We start from the raw sequence: 25,001 nt of genomic DNA on the forward strand, positions 1-25,001 counted from the left end.
AACTGAATCAAACACATCTCAAACTTTATAATCTTTAATATTTTATATGTTTTACATCCCACTAATTACATTTTTATGGCTTTTAGAGATGCTGAGGTGCCAGAATTTTGTCATACAGAAGTTCTTTTATGTGCCAGTAACTCTATCAACACGAGGCTGACATATTTGCGTATCTTCAAATACCACCGGACTGAGTCAGGATCGAACCTGCCAAGATGTGCTCAGAAGGCCAGCTCTCTACTGTCCGAGCTACTCAGCCCAGTATATCTCAAACTTTCTAAGACATGTTAAATACCAAGGGGAAAGTATTACTTTATAATAAAAATAATACATAAAGAAGAGTAACTTTTAGATTGGTACAAGAGGCCAGTTAAAATTTTGACATGAAAATTGTCAAGCAAGCTTTACACAAATGCATTCTTTGATTTAAAAAACAAAAACAAAAACAAAACACACACACATGCACTGATTTATGATACAAGCTATCAAACTAATCTAGAATCACTAGAAGCTATTGTTGTTCTGTAAGATTATACTGATGAGTTTCTTGCATACCTGTTAAACATTCTGTCCGGATGATCAAATCTCCCATTCTGCAGACAGAGCATGTAGTGAGGAAATTTACGCACCAAGTAGAATAAGACAAAGCCAGGAGCTGAATAATGTGACCCATACAGGAACTTTGGTTCAGACATCTCATCATACCGTTCCTACATAAAATTCCGAAAATTTGTTTATGGGTTGAGTAAAAACACAAAAATAGATTCAACTATGAATGTGATAAATGATAGAACTAGGTGTTACACTGCATGTTTTGACTCTAAACATTTAAAAATAATATCTGGTTACTTTCAAAAGTAAAAAAATCAGGACACATCGTGACATGTTAAGACACACCATTTAGGACACAAACTGTATTGTTTCAGGAATATTTCATTATACTACTACTGTATTATATATTTTTAATTTATAAATAATAAAATATTGCATATATGTGAACTATAGAACACACCACTCCTCACGCTTTACTTGCTGAACACTTTGTGGGTTAAGCGGCAAGTGCTTGGGAAGCTCGTGTGAGAGTTTCTTAGGTCCAAAGAAGTCTCCACCCATCCTCAGTCATGGTTTGGTGGGAGGTCTGTGAGGGCCCCACCAGGCTTCATTTTTGTGTAAAAGGTGTGAAAACGAGTGCCAGAGTGTATACGGAAACTGTTCTGGACCCCCTCGTAAAGGACTTGAAGTAAAAGCATGTTCCATAGTGAGTCCTGGACTTTTCAGTAAGATTTTGCAGCATCTCAGAAGGCAAGGATGACTGAAGTGTGGTTGCAGGCCAATGTACCAGACTTCATCTCAACTGCTGAGTGGCCTTCTGGTAGCCCTGATCTTAACCCCCGGACTTCAAACTGTGATCAGTGCTAAAGGGAATGATCTGCAAGAAAGAGACACCTTTCGCTAGAAGGTTTGAAGCGTTTCCTGGTGGCAGCAATGGTGGATTTCCCAACTGATACTATCTGTTTCATTTCGTACTGATAATAATAATACAGTTGTATTGCATAATTCAACTTCAGTTAATAGATCGAACCCATATACCAAATCGGGAGTATATAGATTTAAACGTAATGACTGTGGGTGCACATTTCTAGGTCAAACAGGACGAAGTATTAAAATTAGATACATGGAACATACCAATGCAATAAAATATAACAGATATTCTGCGGTAGGCCAGCATGTACATGATCTAAAACATAAATTCACATCTATAGAACAGGACATTGAGATTTTGGAGAACTTAGGAAAAGGAGGTTTGCTGGATGTTACGGAGGGCTGCTATATACACCTGGATCAGTATTTTAATCCAAACCTTAATTTAAATGAAATTTCCAAAAAATCAAATATTCTTTTTGATTTCCTTATTGAGTTTTTTAAAAATGTACACATCCCAGACAATAAGACGGTGTTTCATATTATGCGCAATAGCTTTACTTGTTGCCTTTTACGATCACGCCCACCGGAGCTCCAACAGGTTGCCGCCCCTCAGTTGCTCCTCTCTCTTTCCCCTAGTTCCCCTCTTCGGCCCAAACCAACATTGGACACTTGATTGCTAACACAACAGGGCTCCCTAAGCTACTCGGTGCTTCGCAAGGACAACGATCTTTTGAGGTGAGTCACATAAATGTTTGCGTTATAAGACGTAAATTTCATATTCCTGCCTTTTCAGTGAAGCGATAGTTTACTAGATTCCTATTATTTCAGGTCCGCATTGAACTGGGAATGAGATAATTGTTAACATCTTAAAGCACCGACTGCTCGTTTCCACTATGATTGCTCCATTATAACGGTTTGAAGATTTTATTGAAAAATTTTAATACATCATGGTTTAAGAACTGTTAAAACTGAGCTAATGTTTCTTTAAGAAGATTGTGTTTTCAGTGGTTGTTCTTGTTAAACCCACGTTAATTTATGAGGAAGCAAACCAACTTACATCGGACCTCATCAACTTAAAGTTTAATACTCGCAAATCTCAGATAATATGGAAACAATATAATTGTTATACAGTTTTTAGATCATCAATATGTTTTTTTAAATTTGTTTTATGTGACGTAGATAAACTTATGTATTTGCCAATGTTTCCTAAAATGTACATCAGCTGATGACGCAAAATAAGGCGTTGAAACTAGTTCTGATAAAATATATGTTGTAATTTCATCTTAACAACATTTTAATGTATTGAATAAGGTGGATACAAATTTTAATAAATTGTCTGTCAATACTGAAGACTTGGTGCAAAAAAGTTGATGCAAAGGTTCGAGAAAAAAGATGCTTTAAGATTTCGTTATGACTTGCCTGAAATTTCAAGGAGTATTCTTTATGAAACTGTGTCAGGATGCTTAGATTATTGGAAGTTGTGCTCACGCAATCCAAACCAAAGGGCTTGTCATGCTCACAAGCGAGATTCTCTTGCTTCATGACAACGTGCGATCTCACACAGCTAAATCTATTAAAGAAACTGTTTAAAATAGTTTATGTTGGGTCCACCTTGTCAGTACACTTAAGACGTTCAGTGTGGATCGGGCGTGACGCTTACTTTACAAGCACGTGCGGAGCACGTGCCTAGCGTATCATGGGACGGTTTCTAGGAAATGTGAATCACAGGTTTCCCGCATGGTAAGAAAGGCTCTGAGTGTCATTCCGCACATCGTGTAAGTCCAGTCTACTAGCAGATTCATCCGTAGCCATATTTGCGCATGCATATTCCATTTCCCGCATATTTCCTCTCCAGAGTTGTCGTCATACTTCATCATTCATTTATGGGATATTTGAGCAGCAAGACCACTTCAATGCAAGGTTAAACACTGCATTTTCTGTTTATCATTACTTCAAGAGAATTAAGAGTGATTCCGCTTTTGAAATAAATAACTTCCACTACTGCAATATGTTCAGTAAAAGAACTGAACTTGTAATTGTCATTTATTCTTGCATCATATACATGTATAACATGAAGGAACTTCTAATTGTAATTTATTCCTGCAACATATTTATAAGTAACTTGAAAGAACGTGCAGTAATCGTTTTTTGACTGCGTCGTGATGCTTATGTTATAATTTTATTTATATTTTTTCAGATGGCCGACAATGTGTTTCCTTCAACATCACAAGACCCACCCAATTAGTCAAAATGTTTCATTTTTGTTTGTCAAATTCTGTAATAGAGAAGTGTAAATATGAATGTATTCATGTATGTAATATTCTTTATGCATTTGTTTCCTATCCGCGGTAAAAAATGCACAGTAATCTACCAACGCGCGTGGCGCGTGATCTGTCTGCTGACAAGTATCACTTCTCGATTTCAAGCACCGTGCGAGTCACGCACCAGGCGCATGAATGGGATAAGTCCACGAGTTCGATAGAACTCGTCCTACCAACGTACAAAACTTTGATAATTACAACTTTGAAAGAGTCCCACACAAATAGTTCGCTGAGGTTGGTGGGTATGTCACGCTGTGCTAATATGTAGTGAACGTGTTAATGATTGAAAATTATTTTATCATACATGTTTCAGGAACGATATCCATTCCCTTCATCAGTGAAGTCAAATTTTCAATCATGAAAAGTGTGGACCCAACATAAAATATTTTAAATAGTTTCTTTGATAGGTTTAGAGAAGTCAATACAGGATGAAATAAAATACCTATCATAGTTAAGTTTATCAGCTCACACAGCTCACCCGAGACCTCATCGCTTCATTTGGTTGGGCACAATTAGATCATCCTCCGTATAGTCGTGACCTATTGTCTAGTGCAGGGCCTCTCAAACGCCCAAAATCTCATGCGTGCAAATCGAGATGAAAGAGCTCTGTGCACTGTGCATCGGTCCCGCTCGGCTCGTACCAACGCTTTGTCTCTGGGCTACTCGGCTCGGATTTGGAGCGCTAAGGAGCAAGTGAGGAAGAGGGAGACACGGGGAGCGAGTGAGACAGGCGTGGGGAAAGAGAGAGACAGCACTATTGATCCAAATCGAGGAGTGGGGGTCTGCACTCTGGTCAACCAAGCGAAGTTGTCTTTTGCACCATGCACAGTGCATGCACCAAGCGCATGCACCCAGAGAGGCCCTGGTCTAGTGTCTACTACTCGTTCCTGCGCTTGAAAAAGCATTTAGGAAGTCAACGCCTGACGACGATGATGACCTAAAAAGGACAGTGCGGCAGTGGCTGGCACATCAGGCGGCAGATTACTATGCGGATGGAATTCAGAAGCTGGCTTCACGATATGACAAATGCCTTAATATGCCTGGAACTTACGTTGAGAGGTAGTTTAAAGTTCAACCGCACCATATCATTTTATGGTACTTGCCTGTTCGGAAGTCTTCATGTTTCTAGCGAACTCTTGTATCTATTGTGAACTGTTAATCTTTCCCATCATGTGTTGTTACCATAAGTAATCTTTCCTTATTCTGGTAGATGGCATCTCATACGTTAGCATAGGTCAAAGCATTTCTTTTCTGCTCCGCCTTGTTGGGTTATCTTTCTGGTTGGTTGTGTGGGGCGTTTTGATTTGAGAAGATGGAAGCATTGGATTTCCAAGTCGCCTTTGTGGTGTATAAAAGATATTTTAACAGATACAAGATGTCTTTGTACATATCTCGACCTTTCGAGAATGTTAATGGCTCATGTAATTGAGGTATTTATTTTTCTTTAATCTTCTCTTGGTTTTATTATTGCTTTGTTCTGTGTTCACCATGGTTGGGTTAGAAAGGTTTCCCTCATTACATGTGTTTCTAATTTATTTGTGTGTTAACTTTGCTTTTACACGCTTCTTTCGGTATTTTCCTTTACTGATCCACTATGTTTGTTTTGAGAACAGAATGTGACATGGATTCATGTGTGTATGAGATTGTTTGCTGTGCGCCATCCGAGACCTTTCACTCACGTCACTTCTTTAACACACCACTTGAGCTCATGTTTTATTTTATCGCGTGCTCTGTATATTTCATGTCCACTACATTTACGTGGTATGAATACAAGCTAACAACGCGATTGGCCTGTTTCTGTGTGTTTTGGTGTTGGACACACTTTGCCTCTCCAAGATGGACCACTATCTGGTTCGTATTGACTGAGCTCGAGAGCGGTTGTTTATTCTGTTATGTGCTGTGTGTTGACGTTCTTATACATCACTTTATTCGGCGACCTGACCTCTATGGTCTCTGTGTGAGTGTGGGTGGTTCTGACCCTTGGATCCGTGATACCTTTTGAGTCTAATTTAATTATTTATTGTTCGTTTCACATTGCCGTCATTGGCTTTCTTTACCTATATTCTATTTTAATATGTTTTATTCTTTGCGGGACGCCTTTTCATTTTATCTTAGTTGTTTGGCGTGAAACCATTATAACTCCCCTTTTCTCTTTTCTTTTCACTTTAATTTTGTGAGCTTGGTGCACCCTTCCCTCTTCTTCTGTTTTTAGCTCTTTGACTTAATGATCTTGTATTCTCGGGGAACGTGGATTTTTATTGTTGAGAGCTTTATGTCTTACCTTATGAATTGCAAGAGAGAATATTATGATAAAATGCTGTTACTCGTAACAAAGTATTACCATACAACAAATTCCTTCTAAATTTCAAATTGTGCAGCCTAAAATTCTGAAGGAAGAATGATGCCAATGCCATTTTTCTACAAAATTATGAATGTGTTTGTGTTGCTATTCAGAGAGGGAATGCTGCTCAAGTGTCATGGGGACATTTGCTTACTCTCCTTCCTTGAGAGAAATATTTTTTTATTTTTTATTCTCACACTGAATATTATTTTAGAATATTTGTATTCAACATTGTTTCCTGTGATTGGATCAATAATTAACATGTCTACTATAATTATCATTATTATTTAAAAATAAATGTTAATGGTATTGACCTTTTGTCATATATACAGTGAAACCTCGTTAAGACCTTTCTGCAGGGGACAAGGAAAAAAGGGCGTGTTAAGCAAGAAAATGTACTAATGAATATTCGAATAAAAGCCATCCAACAGAGATATGGAAACACTAAATAAGATCTTTTCCGACATGAGGGCATTTTACACCGTGTACCAGCGGGTACATTGAAAACTATAGGCTTGTCTACCATTTCTAAAGATGAGAGAAAAGTATTAAAATGTGTGAAAAACAAGAGAGAAAAAATATGAAGACCTTTTCTGATGGGAATTATAAAATAACAAGTACCGGTACACTGATAGGTGTGAAAAAACCAGATAACAAATAGGAAAACATGTGCACAAAGGCCAACAAAAATATCGAAGTATTATTGCGGATCACACTCTTTCTAAAACAAATGTTAGTAGAAGCCTTATTTCAGAGCAGTCTGTATTAAACATTATTTTCTGGACACACTCTTAGACAATGAATTGGAGGTTACATTCGACCATGTGCAACTGCGAGGAATGACTTTGGCCGCCATTTTGAATCAAACAAAACTTCAACCAACTTGAGTGATCGAGTTGAAACTCGAAGGTGCGAGTTTCAACATTCACAACCTCTGAGTGCGTATGCCAGTCCACTTTCTGACATATTTTAATTTTTAATTTTAAGTTATTAGGGTCTGTAATGGGTAGTGATGTGCATTCCATAACCTCTCCTACCCAAATCTCAACCTCACCTGCCCGTGGTGCAGTAATCTTTGATATTTGGAAATTTCATGATCCATATTGAAGTGGGAATACAATAATTGAAATTAATTGGGGTCCTCCTATTAAATACACAGACATGATTCCATCCATCAGACCAGCTCTGTCCGCCGATCAAACAGGCTGCTCAAGGTGAGTTCGTTTCTAGTCGTTTCTCGTCATTTCTAGATTTTTCTTTTTAATCTTTCGTTCTTCTTTTTAGTCTTTCCTTCCTATCTTTTTGCCTAATTCGGCTTTTAATTTCTTCCTAATTCGGCTTTTAATTTCTTCTCCAGGTTCCAAAAACCCCATATTGAAGTGAGAATTAATTCTTTGGGTCCAACCAAGTCCATCATATGCATGTTTATTTTTGGAACCAAACCACAGATCAAACAAAGTGTTAACTTCAAATAACTTTAAACTGTGCAGCGTAATTTCAACAAGATCAAAGAACTAAAGACACATACAAGCTGGACAAACCACCATATGTACAAAACAACGGAGTCGTCATTTTAAAAGGATTTTATACTGAAGTGCAATATCATCATGTACCATATTTTATTTAATATTCATCTATGAAGGTATTACAGTGTGTTTTAAAGTTGTTTTTGGTTATTATGTTTGCCTGATTTGACTTGTTGGCTGATGATGGCACAAGTATAGTGCCGAAACTAGTACCTCATGTGAACGACATGTGATTGATTCACATTAATAAATGTCTGTGTACTGAATAGGAGGACCCCTAATTTCAATTATTGTGCAGTAACCTGCTTTTACAGACGAGGCTCTGGGAACCGAGTCATGGCAGTATAACCATTCCATCTCTGTACTGAGGAAATGGAGTACCATGCAGCTGGTTCAGAAACTGAAAGGTAACAGACCCACCACTGAACTTACCTCCTTCTTGCCAGCGACTAGTTGGGTGGACATTTCCTTGCTTTCAAGTCTATCAAAGATAAAATTGCAGAATGGAAAAACCGCTTAAAGAAAGCACTACCCCACATGGTAGCTCGGAAGAGAAATTGACCATTGCGTTATGCAATGCATCGGGACCTAGGGTTCTGGCGAGTCCCAACATTTGCAATAAGGATGAGTCAGAGCGTCCTTGGAATCCTTCTACAGTGGAGATTGAACAGAAGTACGAGGGTCGAGTCATAAGTCATGGCTACTATTTTTTTCTCGCGAACAGGAGACAACACAGAAAATCTAAGATATGCATTTGGAAATATAGGGCATGTATAGTGCCTGAAGACAAATTATGACTTCAGGAGATTCTTGTAGGAAAGTGACAGAACACAGGCCATTAGTAAACATTATTTTATTATGGTATAGACAGCAAATACACAAGACTATGTACAAAGGACAGGTCTCCACTGGTTGCAGACCTTCGAAATAAACACCCAAGGTTTCCACTGTGCGTTGCCAGCGGTGGGGCAGGCGCTGAATACCATTCGCTGCATGTGTATCGCTAATGTGCGACACCTCTCTCCGAAATGCTGTTACGATGTCCTCTTTGTTAGCAAACCGTTGTCCACGTAATGACTTCTTGACTTTGGGGATTAGATCATAGTCACATGGGCTCAGATCAGGCGAATAAGGCGGGTGTGGAAGAACCCCCATCCCCACCACTGTAAGCGACGCTGAACGATGGACACTGGACGGCCTGGGCGGGGCAAATTGGCAGTTGATACTCTATGTAATAGATAAGAAAAATGTTTCACCGATCAATACATTTATTGTGGATGAATTATTACACTAGTACCGGTTTCGACCTATCTTGGCCATCATCAGCTAGCACACAAATTTACAGTCATGGGATAAATTACAAAGAAGTTACTTGAGAGCATCCGGATGTCTGATAAAAAAATGGAAGTAAAATATATTGCAGTATGTTGTGTTAAAATAGCTCTGATTAAAAGTAGTGATGGTTAGAATAAACTAAAGCCTATTGATTGAGCATGGACATGAGTACATAAACACATTAAAATATATATGCCACATCATAAGACACTAAAAATATATAGACCATTAAACACATTAAAACATGGTATGTTATAAAACGTCTATTAAAATTTGAGTTCATGTTGCGTTGCATTCATTCTTCAATCCTCTTGTAGTTCTTGTGTTGATTAAGTTGAATATCGAGAATGTTCTATGGTTGATATACTTTGTATTGGTATGTTATAAGAACTCTTGTCAGTAAAATTTGAAAATTAAGTTGATGTAGCAAGATAGGTTTTAATATCAGAGTAGTTGGTGGTGACACTTCTCTCGTCTATGCACGTTATATGGTCGTTATCTGTAAAGAAAAGCTAATATGAGTATAGCGTATGTATGAAGGAATGCCTGGATGTGTGTGTGAAATGAAAAAAGTACTTACTGTTGTTGCTGTGGAGGTTGTGTACCGATATGTTTGGATATTTGTTGTGCTCTGCTGCGAGTACGTCTGGGGCTCATGTGAGCTGTGTGGATGGATGTTGGTGGAGGGGATGGAGGAGTGGCTATTGTGAAGGTAGGGGCGGGGTTAGGTTTGTGATTCGTCGGTTTGTTATGACGTGTGTTTACTAATTTGAGATAGTCGTTTTTTATTGCAGGAATGACTTTGTCAAAAATGATACTGGTTTTCTCTGTAATGTCGTTAATGTTATGATTGGGGTTAGCGTATTGATCCAAAGTAATATAGAAATCTTCGGTTATGTTGAGCAGGGGGCCCTTAGAGTTTATGTTTAATATCATCATGTCATTATTGATGTCTGTGAAGTTGTGCTTAGATTCTTCTACATGTTGGCCTATTGATGAGAAATGGTTGTGCTTTACTGCATTTACATGTTCATTATAACGGACGGTGAAGTTTCTACCTGTACGCCCAATGTAGCTTGTGTCGCAGTTGTTACACTTGATGCGGTAGACACCTGATTGGTTGTATTTATTATTATTATTATTATTGACTGTTTTGGTGTTGTGTATAGTGTTGGTGCTGTTGTGTGTGGTTTTGAATGCTATTTTCAGGTTGTGCTTCTTAAAGATATTAGTTATAGTATATATATTGGTGTTGTTGAAGGTAAATAGAACATAATCTTTTTTCGGTTTGGCTGTTTTGATTAATTTAGTTTTGGGTTGGGATTTTATTTTGTGGATGATTTTGTTGACCATTTCTTTGCTGTATCCATTGTATTTGGCTATGTCGTGGATTAATTTTAATTCATTATTTCGATCTTGTATTGTCATTGGGATATTGAAAGCTCTATGTATCATACTATAATAGGCTGCTTTTTTATGTGTGTTGGGATGAACGGTGTCATTCTTCATGGTATTTAAAGTGTGTGTGGGTTTCCTATAGATCTTGTAAGATAAGTGAGTGTCATGTCTGGTTATTGTTAAGTCCAAGTAATTCAAGGTACGATTATTTTCTGTTTCTTTAGTGAATTTAATTTGGGGGTCTAAATTGTTAAGTTTGTCTAGTATAGTATCTGCATCAGTGAATCTATTATCTATAATTACGAAGATATCGTCGACATATCTACACCAAAAATATATATTATCTATTTTATTAAGTGACGTGTGTTCTAGGTGGTCGATATATATTTCTGCTAATATTCCGGAAGCAGGAGATCCCATTGGTAATCCTTGTTGCTGATATATGGTATCATGAAATTTGAAGTAGTTATTGTTTAAGGCAAATTTAAGCAGAATCACGAATTCTTCTATTTCTAAGGTGCTCAAGTTACTATGGTTTTTTAGGTTAGATTCAATTATTTTGACTGTTTGTTTAATAGGAATGTTAGGGTACATGTTTGTTATATCAAATGAAGTAAGGGTATGATGTTTTTCAATCTTTAGTTCTTTGGTTCTATTGCAAAAATCTATTGAGTTTTGTATTGTTTTGTTTGCTAAAAATGAATAATGCTTTTTCAAAAATTTCTGAATGAATTGTGATAACTTATAGGTTGGACTGGCTTTATAATTTATAATCGGCCTCATGGGTACATTTTCTTTGTGTATTTTAGGGTAGGCCCTTGCGGATGGTAATTGGGGGTTCATAGTTATAAGTTTAGCAGATTCTGTTTCGGTGAGAATAAAGTGTGTGTTCTTGAGTAGATTTTTTAAATTTCTTTGTATATTATTGGTTGGATCTCGGCGTTTAATTGAAAAAGTGTTGTCCTGGAAACATTCTTTAGTCTTAGTTATGTATTCATTCTTATCCATAATGACCGTAGTGTTGCCTTTGTCGGCTTTTGTTATTAGTAGATTGTTCTGTTTTATTTTGTTTTTGAGTTTGTTTAGGTTCGATTTATTGGGGGTATTCATGTTTAGGTTATTATTGTGAACATTATTGATATATTGCAGAATCTTTCTACTGATTTCGTGTCTAACTTCATCTCGTATATCGTACAGAATTTTCTGTAAAGCGATCAATCAATAGGTTTTAGTTTATTCTAACCATCACTACTTTTAATCAGAGCTATTTTAACGCAACATACTGCAATATATTTTACTTCCATTTTTTATCAGACATCCGGATGCTCTCAAGTAACTTCTTTGTAATTTATCCCATGACTGTAAATTTGTGTGCTAGCTGATGATGGCCAAGATAGGTCGAAACCGGTACTAGTGTAATAATTCATCCACAATAAATGTATTGATCGGTGGAACATTTTTCTTATCTATTACATTGAATCCAATCAATACGGAATATGAAACTTATAAATAATAAGTTGATACTCTACCCTGTTTGAACATTTCCACCCACCTCGCCACTGTTCTATAGGGCATGGCATGCACACCTAATGCTTCCCGCAGCTCTGCATGGCATTGGCGTACATTTCTGCCATGAAGAACTGCTATTTTAATATACGATCGTTGCTCCTGCTTGTTGACTTCCATTTTGTGACGCTCTCGCTCACACAATGAACTTGGGGGCATGCTTAGACCGACAATGTTGTTTACATACACCATCTAGTGGCATCATACACAAGTACATACCGCTTGTTTCCAAATGCATATTTTAGATTTTCCGTGCTGTCTCCTGTTCGCGAGAAAAAAATTGTTGCCATGACTTATGACTCGACCTACGTATTGCAGCATGAATACGGCTAATACGTGGAAGAAAGAAAACATCCTGAAGTTTGCCACATGGAATGTACGAGGTATAGCTAATAAAAAGGAACAGCTAGACGACATTTTGGTAAAAAAAGGATATCTCAATTGCTGTAATATCAGAGACCAAAAAGAAACTACAAGGTACACCAGTTTTACGCTGGTGTAACTTCCGAAAATCGAGCACAAGCAGGAATAATGATTATGAGAAATGGTTTAAATCTGCCATTACAAATTACACCTTCTGGAATGAACAAATAACAGGGATACGTCTGAAAATATCTAGGGGATACCTGTCTGTAATTGGAGTATATGCCCCAGTAGAAGGTGAAGAAGACAAAAATGAAGATTTCTACAACAAACTGCAACAGTTTTTGAATAAAATTAATAGGAATGATTATCTCTTATTGATGGGTGACTTCAATGCAAGAGTAGGTAATGCGAAAGTTGGAGAGTCGATTGGCACATTTGGTGAACAAGTCTATAACAACAACAACAACAACAACAACGGGATTAGATTAATAGACTTCTCCACTTACAATCAGTTAAAGGTAATGAATGTTTTTTTTTTTTTTTTTTTTTTTCAATCATACAGACAGCCATTAATACATATGGGAGGCAAGAGGCACGAAATCAATACTAGATTATTTAAAATTTCAAATTAGCAGAGATGGTTTCAGATACAAGAGTTTTTTGAAGCCCAGAATTAGAAACAGATCACTACCTATTAATTTGTCCCATTAGAATAAAACCTTGATGGTACAGCAAGATGAAGAAACCAACAAAATCAAATACAACCTCTCTCTACAAGGTACAACTTCTTCATGATCCTAGTATTAGATGGCTCTACTAACGACGACTAGCTGAATTAATTACAAGTTGTCCATTTCATGACCGTATCGATGTTTAATCAAGAAATAAGAATAAATAACCACCTAATCGATACTTTATTAATAAGTACTTGCAACCCCAGGTCGATTAAACCAAACAAGTTTTTTTATAAATCAACCTGGATTATTTTATGGTCAATGTTCAGAAATCTGCGGGGCTAATCATAGCTTTATGCCCATTGTAATTGAAAGAATTAATATTAACTCATTTATTAAATGAATCAATAACATAATAAATTCATCATCAGATGACTGAAAGTAAGTACTGGTCTCTTAAACCATTTTATAGTAATTAACACCAACTTCTGATGAAGAAATTAGTTAATTCATTACATTAGTATGTCATACTAAAAAGTACTTTATTAATAAAGTATCGATTAGGTGGTTATTTATTCTTACTTCTTAGCTGAATTAACGCAATTAACTACAACAGTAGAAAATGTTGAAGTGGAATGGAAACACCTTAACAACCATCTTAAAACAAGCAGCCAAAGAAAGCCTTGGCACCAAAATGAAATGGCAGAGGAACAGGGGACTCAGAATATGGGATGAAAACATCACGGAAATTATCCAAGACAAACAGAAGGCCTTACAGGAAGTCCTTATGTACTAAGGAAGATGAGGATAAAATAGAATACTACAGAAAGCGAGCAATTGCAAAGAGAGAAGTGCACAAATACCATAGGAGGAACTGGGAAGAATTTGTATACCATTTAGGAAATGACCATCAGACCTCAACCACAGACTTACAAAATTTAGAAAAATTTAAAAAGGGAAACTAAAGACACACTCAGAATCAACACAATCTCCAGCAACACTTGGACAAATCACTTTCGAAATTTATTCATGCAAATCTTTCCAAAAAAGATTCATCCAGTTCCAAAATACAATTTGGAAAGGAGAAAACTCACCTGAAAACTGGAATAAAGCAATAATTATACCCATTTTTAAGAAAGGTGACAAAAATGATTGTGAAAACTACAGAGGCATAAGCTTATTAAATTCTGGTTATAAAATATACGCCAACATCATTAAAAATAAACTGTACAAACACTATGAAAACATTCTGGGAGAAGAACAATTCGGCTTCAGAAAGGGAAGATCTTTCTGCGATGGCTATTTCACAATGAAAATCCTTCTAGAAAAATACAGGGAATTTAATGTAGAAACACATATTGCCTTTTTGGACTTCCAAAAAAAAAGCTTTTGACAAAGTAAACCGCAATACCTTACTTAATATTTTAATATCTGACCACACCCCACAACAAATGGTACAGAACATAAGTAACCTTTACAAACATAACCTGATTTCTGTAAAGGTCAACGATAAACTATCAGAGTGGAAAACAATAAACACAGGAGTAAGACAGGGTTGTGGTCATTCCCCTCTCCTGTTCATAATTTATATGAAAGCTCTCATATGAGAATTTAGAGAAACAACACATGGTTCCATCAGCATTAACAGAAATCTACAGCTGGACACAATATTATCTGCAGATGACTTAGTGCTGGTCGCCACCTCAGAAGATGATTTACAGCTTTCAATGTATAACCTAAACCTAGTCTCAGAAAAGTACCCAATGGAAATATCACCTGAGAAAACTAAGATAATGGCTTTCTGTGGCAAGTAAACTAGTAAGAAGCAAGATCTGATTAAATAACAACATTTTGGATAGAGTAAATGATTTTAAACACCTCGGCTACAAACTGTCTTTCTTTGAAGAACAGATGTTTGGGAATCATCAATAAAGTTTTTAGACCATCATTAGTTCAAAAACACACCCATACAAGAATCTACAAAACCTTGGCAAGACCTGTACTTTGCTATGGAAGTGAAGCATGGACCCTGAGGAAATGCGAGGAGAGAAGAATAATTACAGCTGAAATGAAATACATGCGGCGAACAGCCGGGAGTTACTAAGTGGGAACACAAAAGAAATACAGATGTGCTGAATGACCTTAAAAGCAGACCTATATTGGAATACATCTATGAATACCAGAGAAATTGACTAGAACACCTAAACACGATGGACAGAAGCAGGATCCCTAAAGCAGTCATAAACACCCCAGGAAGAGATGGCGTGAAAATGCAAATCTTTTGTAGAGACCGTAACAGTTCTTCTATAGGACTAATACATGAAAGGATGATGATGATGATGATGATGATGATGATTTATTAAGGAATTTCACATTTTCCGGGTCCATAACTAGGCTATCACAAGACAAATATGCATTACGCTAGTCAATTTCACACGATTAAGTTCCTAATCCAGGTGACAAATATATGCTACCATTTACCGAACCACTCAACACAAAATCAATTTCTAATTTCTGTATGGAATGCACAATACAAGCACAAACAGGCTCACTGTGTTATTCAGCAATCTTGCTGTTAACCGGGAAGCGATACTGAACATACCGAAAGTGCAACTTATTCTTTGAAGTTCAGGAAGACCTTTTCCCGTAATCACTACTACGTAAATCCCGAATGGCTGGCAACCAGGTATGACTCAAGTGATAGCCAGTGTCCCAGGGACACTTCCCTTCCCTGATCCTTCACTATTGTTATTTTGTTTCGGTGTTTTCCAAATTTGTACGTTCCTCATCACTCGATGTTTCATTCCAGGCTTGCGTCAATGTCATACCTTCATATGTGCGAACACGTGTTATGTTATGTGATCCTATCAGACCAATTCTGATGGATTACATAAATTCAGCTTCATGGTCCGTATCACACTTCAATAGATTCACAATTAAGTATTTATTTATTTTCCACCTAGTCGATACAATGATTGCTTAAGGCAATTTTTAATGGTCAAAAGTGGTACATGTTTCGTATATTATCAACATCTTCAGCCATATAACACTGTCAATTTTATATATTTTTCATCTAAACAGTGTTATATGGCTGAAGATGTTGATAATATACGAAACATGTACCACTTTTGACCATTAATAATTGCCTTAAGCAATCATTGTATCGACTAGGTGGAAAATAAATAAATACTTAATTGTGAATCAATTCTGATGGTTCGGTCAGCTTCCGCTTCGAACGGTAGCGCTGTACCGCATCCACGGAGCCATCTGGTGAGGAATGAACGTACCATTTCCACTTCTATTATAACGTCTAATTCAAACCTCATTGTTTAAAAAGCCTTTCTCGTGGACAGTTGAGATTTTCTTCTGATGATGCAGAGCAAAGTTCTCTGCGGAACGTAAAGAATTTCACTCTATTTTCTTGACACGGTATAAGCCCAAAAGCCTATATCATGTCTGTAAGTACGGGTCATGAAAGCATCAATGGCAACAGAAAAAAAAATTTCTGGGAACAAGGATGGATGGTAATCCAAATGTATCATCTGACTGTTGATAAATAGAATATCTTTAGCAGTTATTTCTTCGAACTTCAGGCAAGTTTTCCGTGTACATATTGCTTTTGTAATGTGTACATATCTCATAAATGAAGTTAAAAAGAATTACTGTAACTGTGACTTCTTCTAACATTAGATCCTACAAAATAACACAGAGTTCATAATTTCATGTCTGACATAATGGGCAGCATTGGAATGGTGTTGAGGTTTCATTTTTGGTTTCATCTTTTTTATTTTTTTATTATTCATTCATTCCACTTGAAGCCTTGTTGCTCTAACTGCTGTTCTGAATAGTTCCTTTCATCTTCATATTAGAGACTAATCATTAGACCTGGGATTTTAAGGCAAATGCCTATTTCGTCCCTTACGAAATAACGTGATTTTTTTTAAATGTTGACGTTTCATGATAAATCCCTTACACTAATAGAGTTTTATAGTGCCCTAAAATGCCTATTTGGACCTTTCGAGCCTATTTTACTATTTTAGTGCCTAAAACTGCCTATTTTCTACATTTAAAATAAAATTCAATTTCTGTAATTTTTGCAATCACACAACGAGCAGAACAGCAGAGGGTGGGTTTTTCACAGAAATGTGCTCTTCGCCGACAACTGTCACCAAAGGAATGCTGAGTGAAGGGTGGAGGTGGAGGATTAGCTCAGAAGAACAACGAGCAGGTAGTAAAGGATGTACTGTGCCGAGTGACGGGGTGAGGGGGAGGATTATCTAGGAAGAACAAGTAGCAGGTAGTAAGAAGGGACATACTGTGTCAAGTCGCCAGTGAAAGAACATCTGTTTAAGTGAATTTAGTTAATCATGCCTAAAACGAAATCATCTAAGAGTGCGCTTATACAACAATGGCTTGTACAATTTCCAGGGATGACTTTTGATGTCGAGATTATTTTCTGCCAGTACTGCAATAAACAGGTATGTGCATATATCTTAAAATTCATATTAATCTAAAATTAAGGTTTTGATATTGGGTCCTCTAATTAATTTTAGAGACCTAGTCCAGGCGAACTGGGTTCGATTTCCAGTACCGGCAATAATTTAGAAATCTATGAGGTCTGGAACGGTGTTGACCCAGCATCATGAGGACAATTGGGAAGCTACAGTGGGCAGGGGTCACGGAGGCAAGGCAATACGGCTGAGGGATGTATTGTGCTGACCACACGCCACCCAATATCTGCAGGCCATGAGCTGGGCAGCAACCGTTATTGAAAGCCAAGGCCTTTCGGGGACTGTAGTGTTCTTGTTCTTAATTAACTTTAGAGTAATAATGGCTTAATTTAAATAGTTCAAAATTACAAATTTTATTCAATAGATCACCTTTTCTATTCCTCATCTTAGTCTCTAATTGACATCACTTTATTGTGTTTTGGATTTCACATGAGAAAAAATGCCACCTTCAGCAGCATGCAGATACTGCCAGTCACAAATCGAAAGCAGCCATGACAAGTAACATTAGACAGACTCTGCTCACACAAACTATATGTCCTACAAGCCATAATGGTTTCTATGCTGATATGTGTAAAGCCCTAGTTGCAGCAATATCCCCTGGAATGCTGTGCATAATCCGGTTTTCAGAGATTTTTACAGAAATACACCAAGCAGCACATCCCATCAGCATCTACATTAAAGAAAAACTACAGGTATTTGTTACAATGAGGTCATTTTGTCAATCAGGGAGGATATTGGGGAGTCTTGCATATGGTTGTGTGTGGACAAAACCACCAACTCTGTGGGCAGGTACATTGCTAACTTTATAGTAGGAAAACTGGAACCGAATCAGACATCTACTGCTCACCTTCTGTGCTCTAAACAACTTGAAAAGTCAATAGTTAAAGCACTGCATACTTCATCAACAAGGGGTTGCAGTTGTTGTATCCTGGGAGTGTTGATGACTCTAAAGTCCTTCTCCTTGTCTCCGATGCTGCTTCCTACATGATTGCCACTGCACCTCTCCTGAAAACTTTTTATCCTTCTTTAATTCATGTTACTTGAATGGCCCATGCCTTGCATAGACTCGCAGAAACAGTTAGGGCCGAGTTTCCTGCAGTAAATACTCTCATTTCAACAATGAAGAAAGTGTTCTGTAAGGCTCCATCAAGAATAGCCATATTTCGAGAGAAACTCTCCTCTATTTCCCTTCCACCATAGCCAATCATCACCCGTTGGGGTTCCTGGATGGAAAATGCCCTGTATTATGCAGAACATCTCGAGGAAATCATGACTGTGATAGACAATTTGCCTTTAACGGACAACTCTGCATGTGTGTCGTCTGTCAACGAGCTGTTAAATGATTGTTCCAGTGTTCAGAGAGACATTGCGTATAATCAGGCAAATTTTCATTTCTTCCAGTCACCATTACAAAAATGGAGGAAAAAGGAAACAGTCTCAAACAGCAATTTTCTGTAATTGAGGAAGCTGAGAATAACATACAAAGTGCTAGGGACAAGGTAGGGGATAAAATAAGAGACAAGTGGTCTAGTGTACTGCAGAGAACCCAGGTTATTCAGTGCTGAAAAGGGTACATCAGGTAATGGATGGGGAAAAGGGAGACGTACCAAGTGAAATTGAATTGAAAAATGTAGATAAATGTTCCTATGCCCCTCTAACATCTGTGAGTGTGGAGCGCTCCTTTTCTGCTTTCGAAATGATTTTAATAGACAAAAGACACAGCCTGACTGTGGAAAATTTGGAGAAGATTATTGTTATGTACTGTAGAGCAAACTACGAATGAAAGTACTGTAGGAATGTTCCTCACAAATAATAAACACATACTCCATTCGTGTTTACACCGTTATTGGATGCCTACAGTGCTGTAATTGTGTACAGTGATTTTAGTATTAAGGTTTTAGATCAGTACTGATAATGATATATCATTTAATCCATAACTTTTTTGACACATGACTTTTTTATATTGTTTTTGATAAATATCTTTTTTATTCTGTCTTAATTTTGCAGTTATTTCGGTTAAGAATAGGGATACCACGTTTGTTAAAGTAAAAAAGTATCACGTTACAGTTTAGGTGTATATTGTAATATTTTAAAGTCTATTTCCTGCCTATCCACACATTTCTAAAACATATTTTAAGTGCCTATTTTCCCTTTTAAAAGCCTATTTACTTGTTTTAAAAGCCTATTTTAGGCGCCTAAAACTAATTTTTTTAGAGCCTAAAATCCCAGGTCTACTAATCATTTTAGTCGTCAAGGTTTTAAAACATGATTCTATAGGTCATCCCTCATTCTCACTAGCAACTTTTCCTGTCAAGTGCTTTTGATGAATGAACTAGAGTTTTAGCACATAATTTCATAAATAATGCAAAGTCCAGTACCTTCAGTGTTAAGAGATGATAGATTGCATGAATTTGACCCTGAAAAGGGATTCTTTAAGTATTATGTCAAAACACTATTCTAATATATTACTAACAAGTTACTGTCCAATTCAATATAATCTGACTTAATTATGCAAACCAAATCAATGCTCCATTTACTATACCTTCAGACGTTGTAATCTGATTTCATTCAAAGCACCAACTGGTTTTGATAGATCTCTGTATGACTTGGGATCCTCCAAGTTGAGTTTAGGTGAATGGTAATCAGATATAACCCAAGGAAAAACAGGATACTGCGTCAAATCGTTGAAAGTGCGATCAGCCAAACTGCAAAGACAAGTGGCTACTATAGAAAACAATTCATTGGAAAATATTTTCATCAATATTATAATTCCCTTTCATCAAACTATTGCAGTCTTAACTTTCAGATTTACTGGATTGATTTTTTTCACTTCACCTAAATAAAAACTAGAATTATGAGAGTTACTTTCAGTGTAAATGGACACAATTAATATCTCTTAAAATGAATATCTGAGAACTTTACAAGATAATAGAGTTTTCAAGTTTTCATATTTAATTTTGTTGTTGTTGTTGCTACATGTGTGGGGCTTGGGACAGCATGGTGCTTGAGTGCTTACAGCATATGAAATCTGTGATAATTAGTGTGACAGCCTCTGTCCTGCTGTATTTGAGGTCTGGGCTACAACCAGGAAGAAAGTACCCATGGCCTATGGGTTAGTTATTAGCCTGGCATATGACATATGAGTAGAAGGGAGAGTCCAATGTAAACCCACTCTTGGATAGTTGAGATGGAGTTTTAAACTACATTTGTTCTGAAGGTTGTCAAGTGATTTACGATCAAATCACTAGAACTAGTCAATACTGATCAACAAAGTACAGTATATGGTGCCACAGCTGTAATGGACCATGGACTACCAACCCAATGCTGCTAAGTCCCAAGGCCTGAAAATTATGAACTGACATGTACTAGAAGCAAAAAATCCTCTTGGCCATTATTCTTGGCTTTCTAGACTGGGGTTGCTATCTTACCATCAGATAGCTCCCCAATTATAATCACGTACGCTAAATGGACCTTGAACCAGCAGGCCTGAAATCAAACATGGTTCTCAGAGTACACAGCAAACATAAATACAATGTGTGTGTGTGTGTGTGTGTGTGTGTGTGTGTGTGTGTGTGTGTGTGTGTGTGAGAGAGAGAGAGAAAGAGAGAGTGTAACAGCTGGCCACATATAAAGTAAATAAATCTTACCACCAGGGAACTTGCAAAGAAAGTATATGTGTGAACCAGTTTGAGGCTTTGGCGAGAATCATCGAAGAGGATACAGTAATTCACAGTGCTAGTAAATTAAGAATAAATCCTTCAACAATGGGACTAATTTCTGCACATAAATTCATACATCCAGCAGTCCAAAATACATTGAAACCTAGTTAAGACGTTTCTGCAGGGGACAAGGAAAAAGAACGTGTTAAGCGAGAAAATGTACTAATGAATATATACAAATAAAGACAATCCAAAAGGGATATGAAAACACCAGATACAATTGTGTCTGACATGAGGGCATTTTACATCGTGTATCCGTGGGCCTCTCTCCCATTTCTAAAGATGAGAGAAAAGTATTAAAAGATTTAAAAAACATGAGAGAACAAATAAGGAAACCTTTTCTGCTGGGGATTATAAAATAACAAGTACCCGGTACGCTAAAAGGTACGAAAAACACCAGACAACAAAAGGGGTCAACAAAAATATCGAAGTATTATTGCGGATCAAACTCTTTCTAAAGCAAATGGTAGTAGAAGCCTTTTATTTCGGAGCAGTGGGTTGTTGTTGTTGTTTGAGTCATCAGTCCATATACTGGTTTGATGCAGCTCTCCACGCCACCCTATCCTGCGCTAACCTTTTCATTTCTACGTAACTATTGCATCCTACATCTGCTCTAATCTGCTTGTCATATTCATACCTTGGTCTACCCCTACCGTTCTTACCACCTACACTTCCTTCAAAAACCAACTGAACAAGTCCTGGGTTTCTTAAGATGTGTCCTATCATTCTAACTCTTCTTCTCGTCAGATTGAGCCAAATCGATCTCCTCTCACCAATTCGATTCAGTATCTCTTCATTCGTGATTCAATCTATCCATCTCACCTTCAGCATTCTTCTGTAACACCACATTTCAAAAGCTTCTATTCTCTTTCTTTCTGAGCTAGTTATCGTCCACGTTTCACTTATTTTCTGGTCACATTCTTAGACAGTGAACTGGAGGTTACATTCGACCATGTGTAACGGCGAGGAATGATTTTGGCTTCGACCAACTTGAGTGATCAAGTCGAAATTTGAAGATGTGCGTTTCAACAATCGTGACCTCTGCGTGCTTATGCCAGTAAAAATTCTGACAGATTTTGTCTTCATTAAGTTATTAAGGAATTTCAAATTTTCCGTGTCTATGGGCTATCACAAGACAAATATGCACTATGCTAGTCAATTTCACATGATTATGTTCCCAATCCAGATATAGGATACTGTATCACATGACAAATATTAGCTACACTTCACTGTACCACTCAACACAAAATACATTTCTACCTTCTGAATGGAATGTGAAATACAAGCACAAACAGGCTCACTCTGCTATTCAGCAATCTCGCTGCTAACCGGCAAGCAAAACTGAACATTCCTGAGGTTAATGGCTTCCTGAGGTTAATGGCTCCCCGAAGATCAGGAAGGCTTTTTTACTGTAATCACGCAACTATTGCGATGGCTCTTACCCAAGTTGGAAATCAAGTTTCTTACAGAAGGGATGACAAATACAGTAACATTTTCAGGTCTAGGAAAAATGTGACCGTACTAAGCGCAAATACTAAGTGCAAACTAATGATAAAAGCTATGTACAAAAATTGTGTTAGTAGTGTGAAGACTAGTATAGGAAAAACAAATTGGTTTAAAGTTGAAACTGGTCTCCAACAGGGAAGTATACTATCCCCCACACTATTCATCATAGATAGTCATGGCTGAGGAGAAAGTTTTTCTGTCTTCTGCCAGTCGGAAGAGTCTCTCAGTTGTCTCATTACCGGTCCACTGCTTGATGTTGTGTGACCATGTTATCTCTGGTCTGCCAACTCGCCGTTTTCCCTCTATTTTATCCTGGAGAATGAGTTTTATGAGGCCATATTTCTTTCCTCTTAATATGCAGCCTAGATAAGCTATTTTGCGAACTTTTATAGTTGTTATTAGTTCTTGCTTCGTCCTAGCTCTCCTTAGGACTTCATCGTTTGTTATCATATCTGTCCAGGGTATTCTAAGCATTCTTCTGTGCAACCACATTTCAAAGGCGGCAAGTCGTTTGATACTTGTGGCTTTTAAGGTCCATGTTTCTGATCCATATAACAGTACTGACCAGATGTAGCACTTCATTAATCTCTGTCTGAGCTTCATATTCAGATGATTATTACAGAACAAAGAGCTCATCCTGCGAAATGGAGCTCTAGCGTTCTCAATTCTGCATATGATTTCCTTATCTGGATCCATACTGTCTGTTAATATGCTGCCGAGGTACTTGAACTGGTGGACTTGTTCTATTTTACGGTTGTTTAATGACAAGGTGACATTTACATTACTATTTCTGTTAAATACCATTCACTTAGTTTTTGCTACATTTATATTGAGACCATACTGTAAACCTTTGACATGAATTCTGTTCAGGAGTTCTTGAAGGCCTACTATAGTGTTGCACAGAATCAGAGTGTCATCTGCATATCCAATATTATTGATCAAAACACCATTTACTTTCACACCCAGTTCAACATCATGCAAGACTTCTTTAAAAATGATGTCAGAATAGATATTAAAAAGGAGCAGCGAGAGTGTACAACCTTGGCATACCCCCCTTCTGATTTTCACATCTGATGTTTTGGTTTGGTTTATTTTGACTGTTGCTTGTTGGCCCCAGTAGAGATTTTGTATGATGCGTATGTCTTTTCCATCGAGATGTTTTCGTTGGAGAATCTCTATCAGTTTTTCATGTTTCACTCTATCAAAAGCTTTCTCATAGTCAATGAAACATGCAAATACATCTTTGTGTAGTTCGCAGCATTTTTAGAGCAGGACATTGACGCTGAATAAGGCTTCTCGTGTGCCAAAGGCATTTCTGAAACCCATTTGGTTGTCATCCAAGTCTATTTCGCACTCGTTCTAATGCGTGCGTGTATTATACGTAAGAATGCTTTTAGCATATGACTCATCAGACTTATGAGATGGTAGTCACTGCATTTCTTTGGATGAGACTTTTTAGGTATTGCGATGAATGTCGATTGCAACCAGTCCTCTGGGATTATTCCAGTATCATAAATTGTATTGAAAAGTTTAGCAATTTGGTATTATATTCAACCTATTATGAACCCATACTAACCTATGGAGCTGAATCGTGGACTACAACAAAACGAGAGGAGAGTAGAATACATGCAGCTGAGATGAAATTCCTAAGAGGTATCGAGGGCAAGACGAGAAGAGAATTAGAAAGGAAGAGATAAGGAAAAGGACAGGAATCTTGAAACTTCAAGACAGGATAGAAACAACAAAGGTAAAGTGGTATGGGCATATGATGAGAATGGGAGAAGAGAGAGTGCCAAAAAAGCTTTTCGGAGAAGGTAACAGGAAAGAGACCACGAGGAAGACTCCGAAAGAGGTGAACAGATTCACTGTGGGAATGCATAGAGAAGAGGGGAGGAAAACCAGAAGATGTACTTAAAAAGAAGAAGAGTGGTGGAGAGACAGGCAGCGATGGAGGTCCTTGATTCACAACCCGACCCGCGAAGCTGGAAACGGGAAATGAAGATGATGATGCAAGAAGTTGTCATGCGATAATATAGATTTAATAAGATGAGAATTGGGACTCCAAATTTATGACGTGCTAAGCGGGAAAACGTGTTAATGAGGAACGCACTAATGAGGTTTCAATGTATTTGGAAAATTCTTGCTGAACATTGATACAGCTATTGCAAGAAAAATACACATTTGAGGAGCTTGGGAACGTGCCTACTTTACAAGTGGATGACAGTTATTATAAGAAAAATACATATTTGAGAAATTCAGGAACTTGCCTACTTTCAAGTGGACATTTGCTCTTTCCATTTTCTGTTTCACAAC

General features: G+C 37.3%; 1 protein-coding gene across 3 annotated transcripts in view; it reads right to left on the reverse strand.

Moving 5' to 3' along the window:
- Window positions 1-25,001, reverse strand: part of LOC136877277 (protein FAN) — a 320,909-nt gene that overhangs the window by 184,935 nt on the left and 110,973 nt on the right. For all 3 annotated transcript variants that reach the window (XM_067151194.2, XM_067151193.2, XM_067151192.2), the window contains 2 exons: window positions 20,006-20,168; window positions 556-710 (listed from right to left, as the gene is read on the reverse strand). In XM_067151194.2, the coding sequence (XP_067007295.2) occupies window positions 556-710; window positions 20,006-20,168 (318 nt within the window). The remainder of the gene's footprint in view (window positions 1-555; window positions 711-20,005; window positions 20,169-25,001) is intronic.

The sequence above is a fragment of the Anabrus simplex genome, chromosome 7, assembly GCF_040414725.1.
Source record: "Anabrus simplex isolate iqAnaSimp1 chromosome 7, ASM4041472v1, whole genome shotgun sequence".
Classification (NCBI taxonomy): domain Eukaryota; kingdom Metazoa; phylum Arthropoda; class Insecta; order Orthoptera; family Tettigoniidae; genus Anabrus; species Anabrus simplex.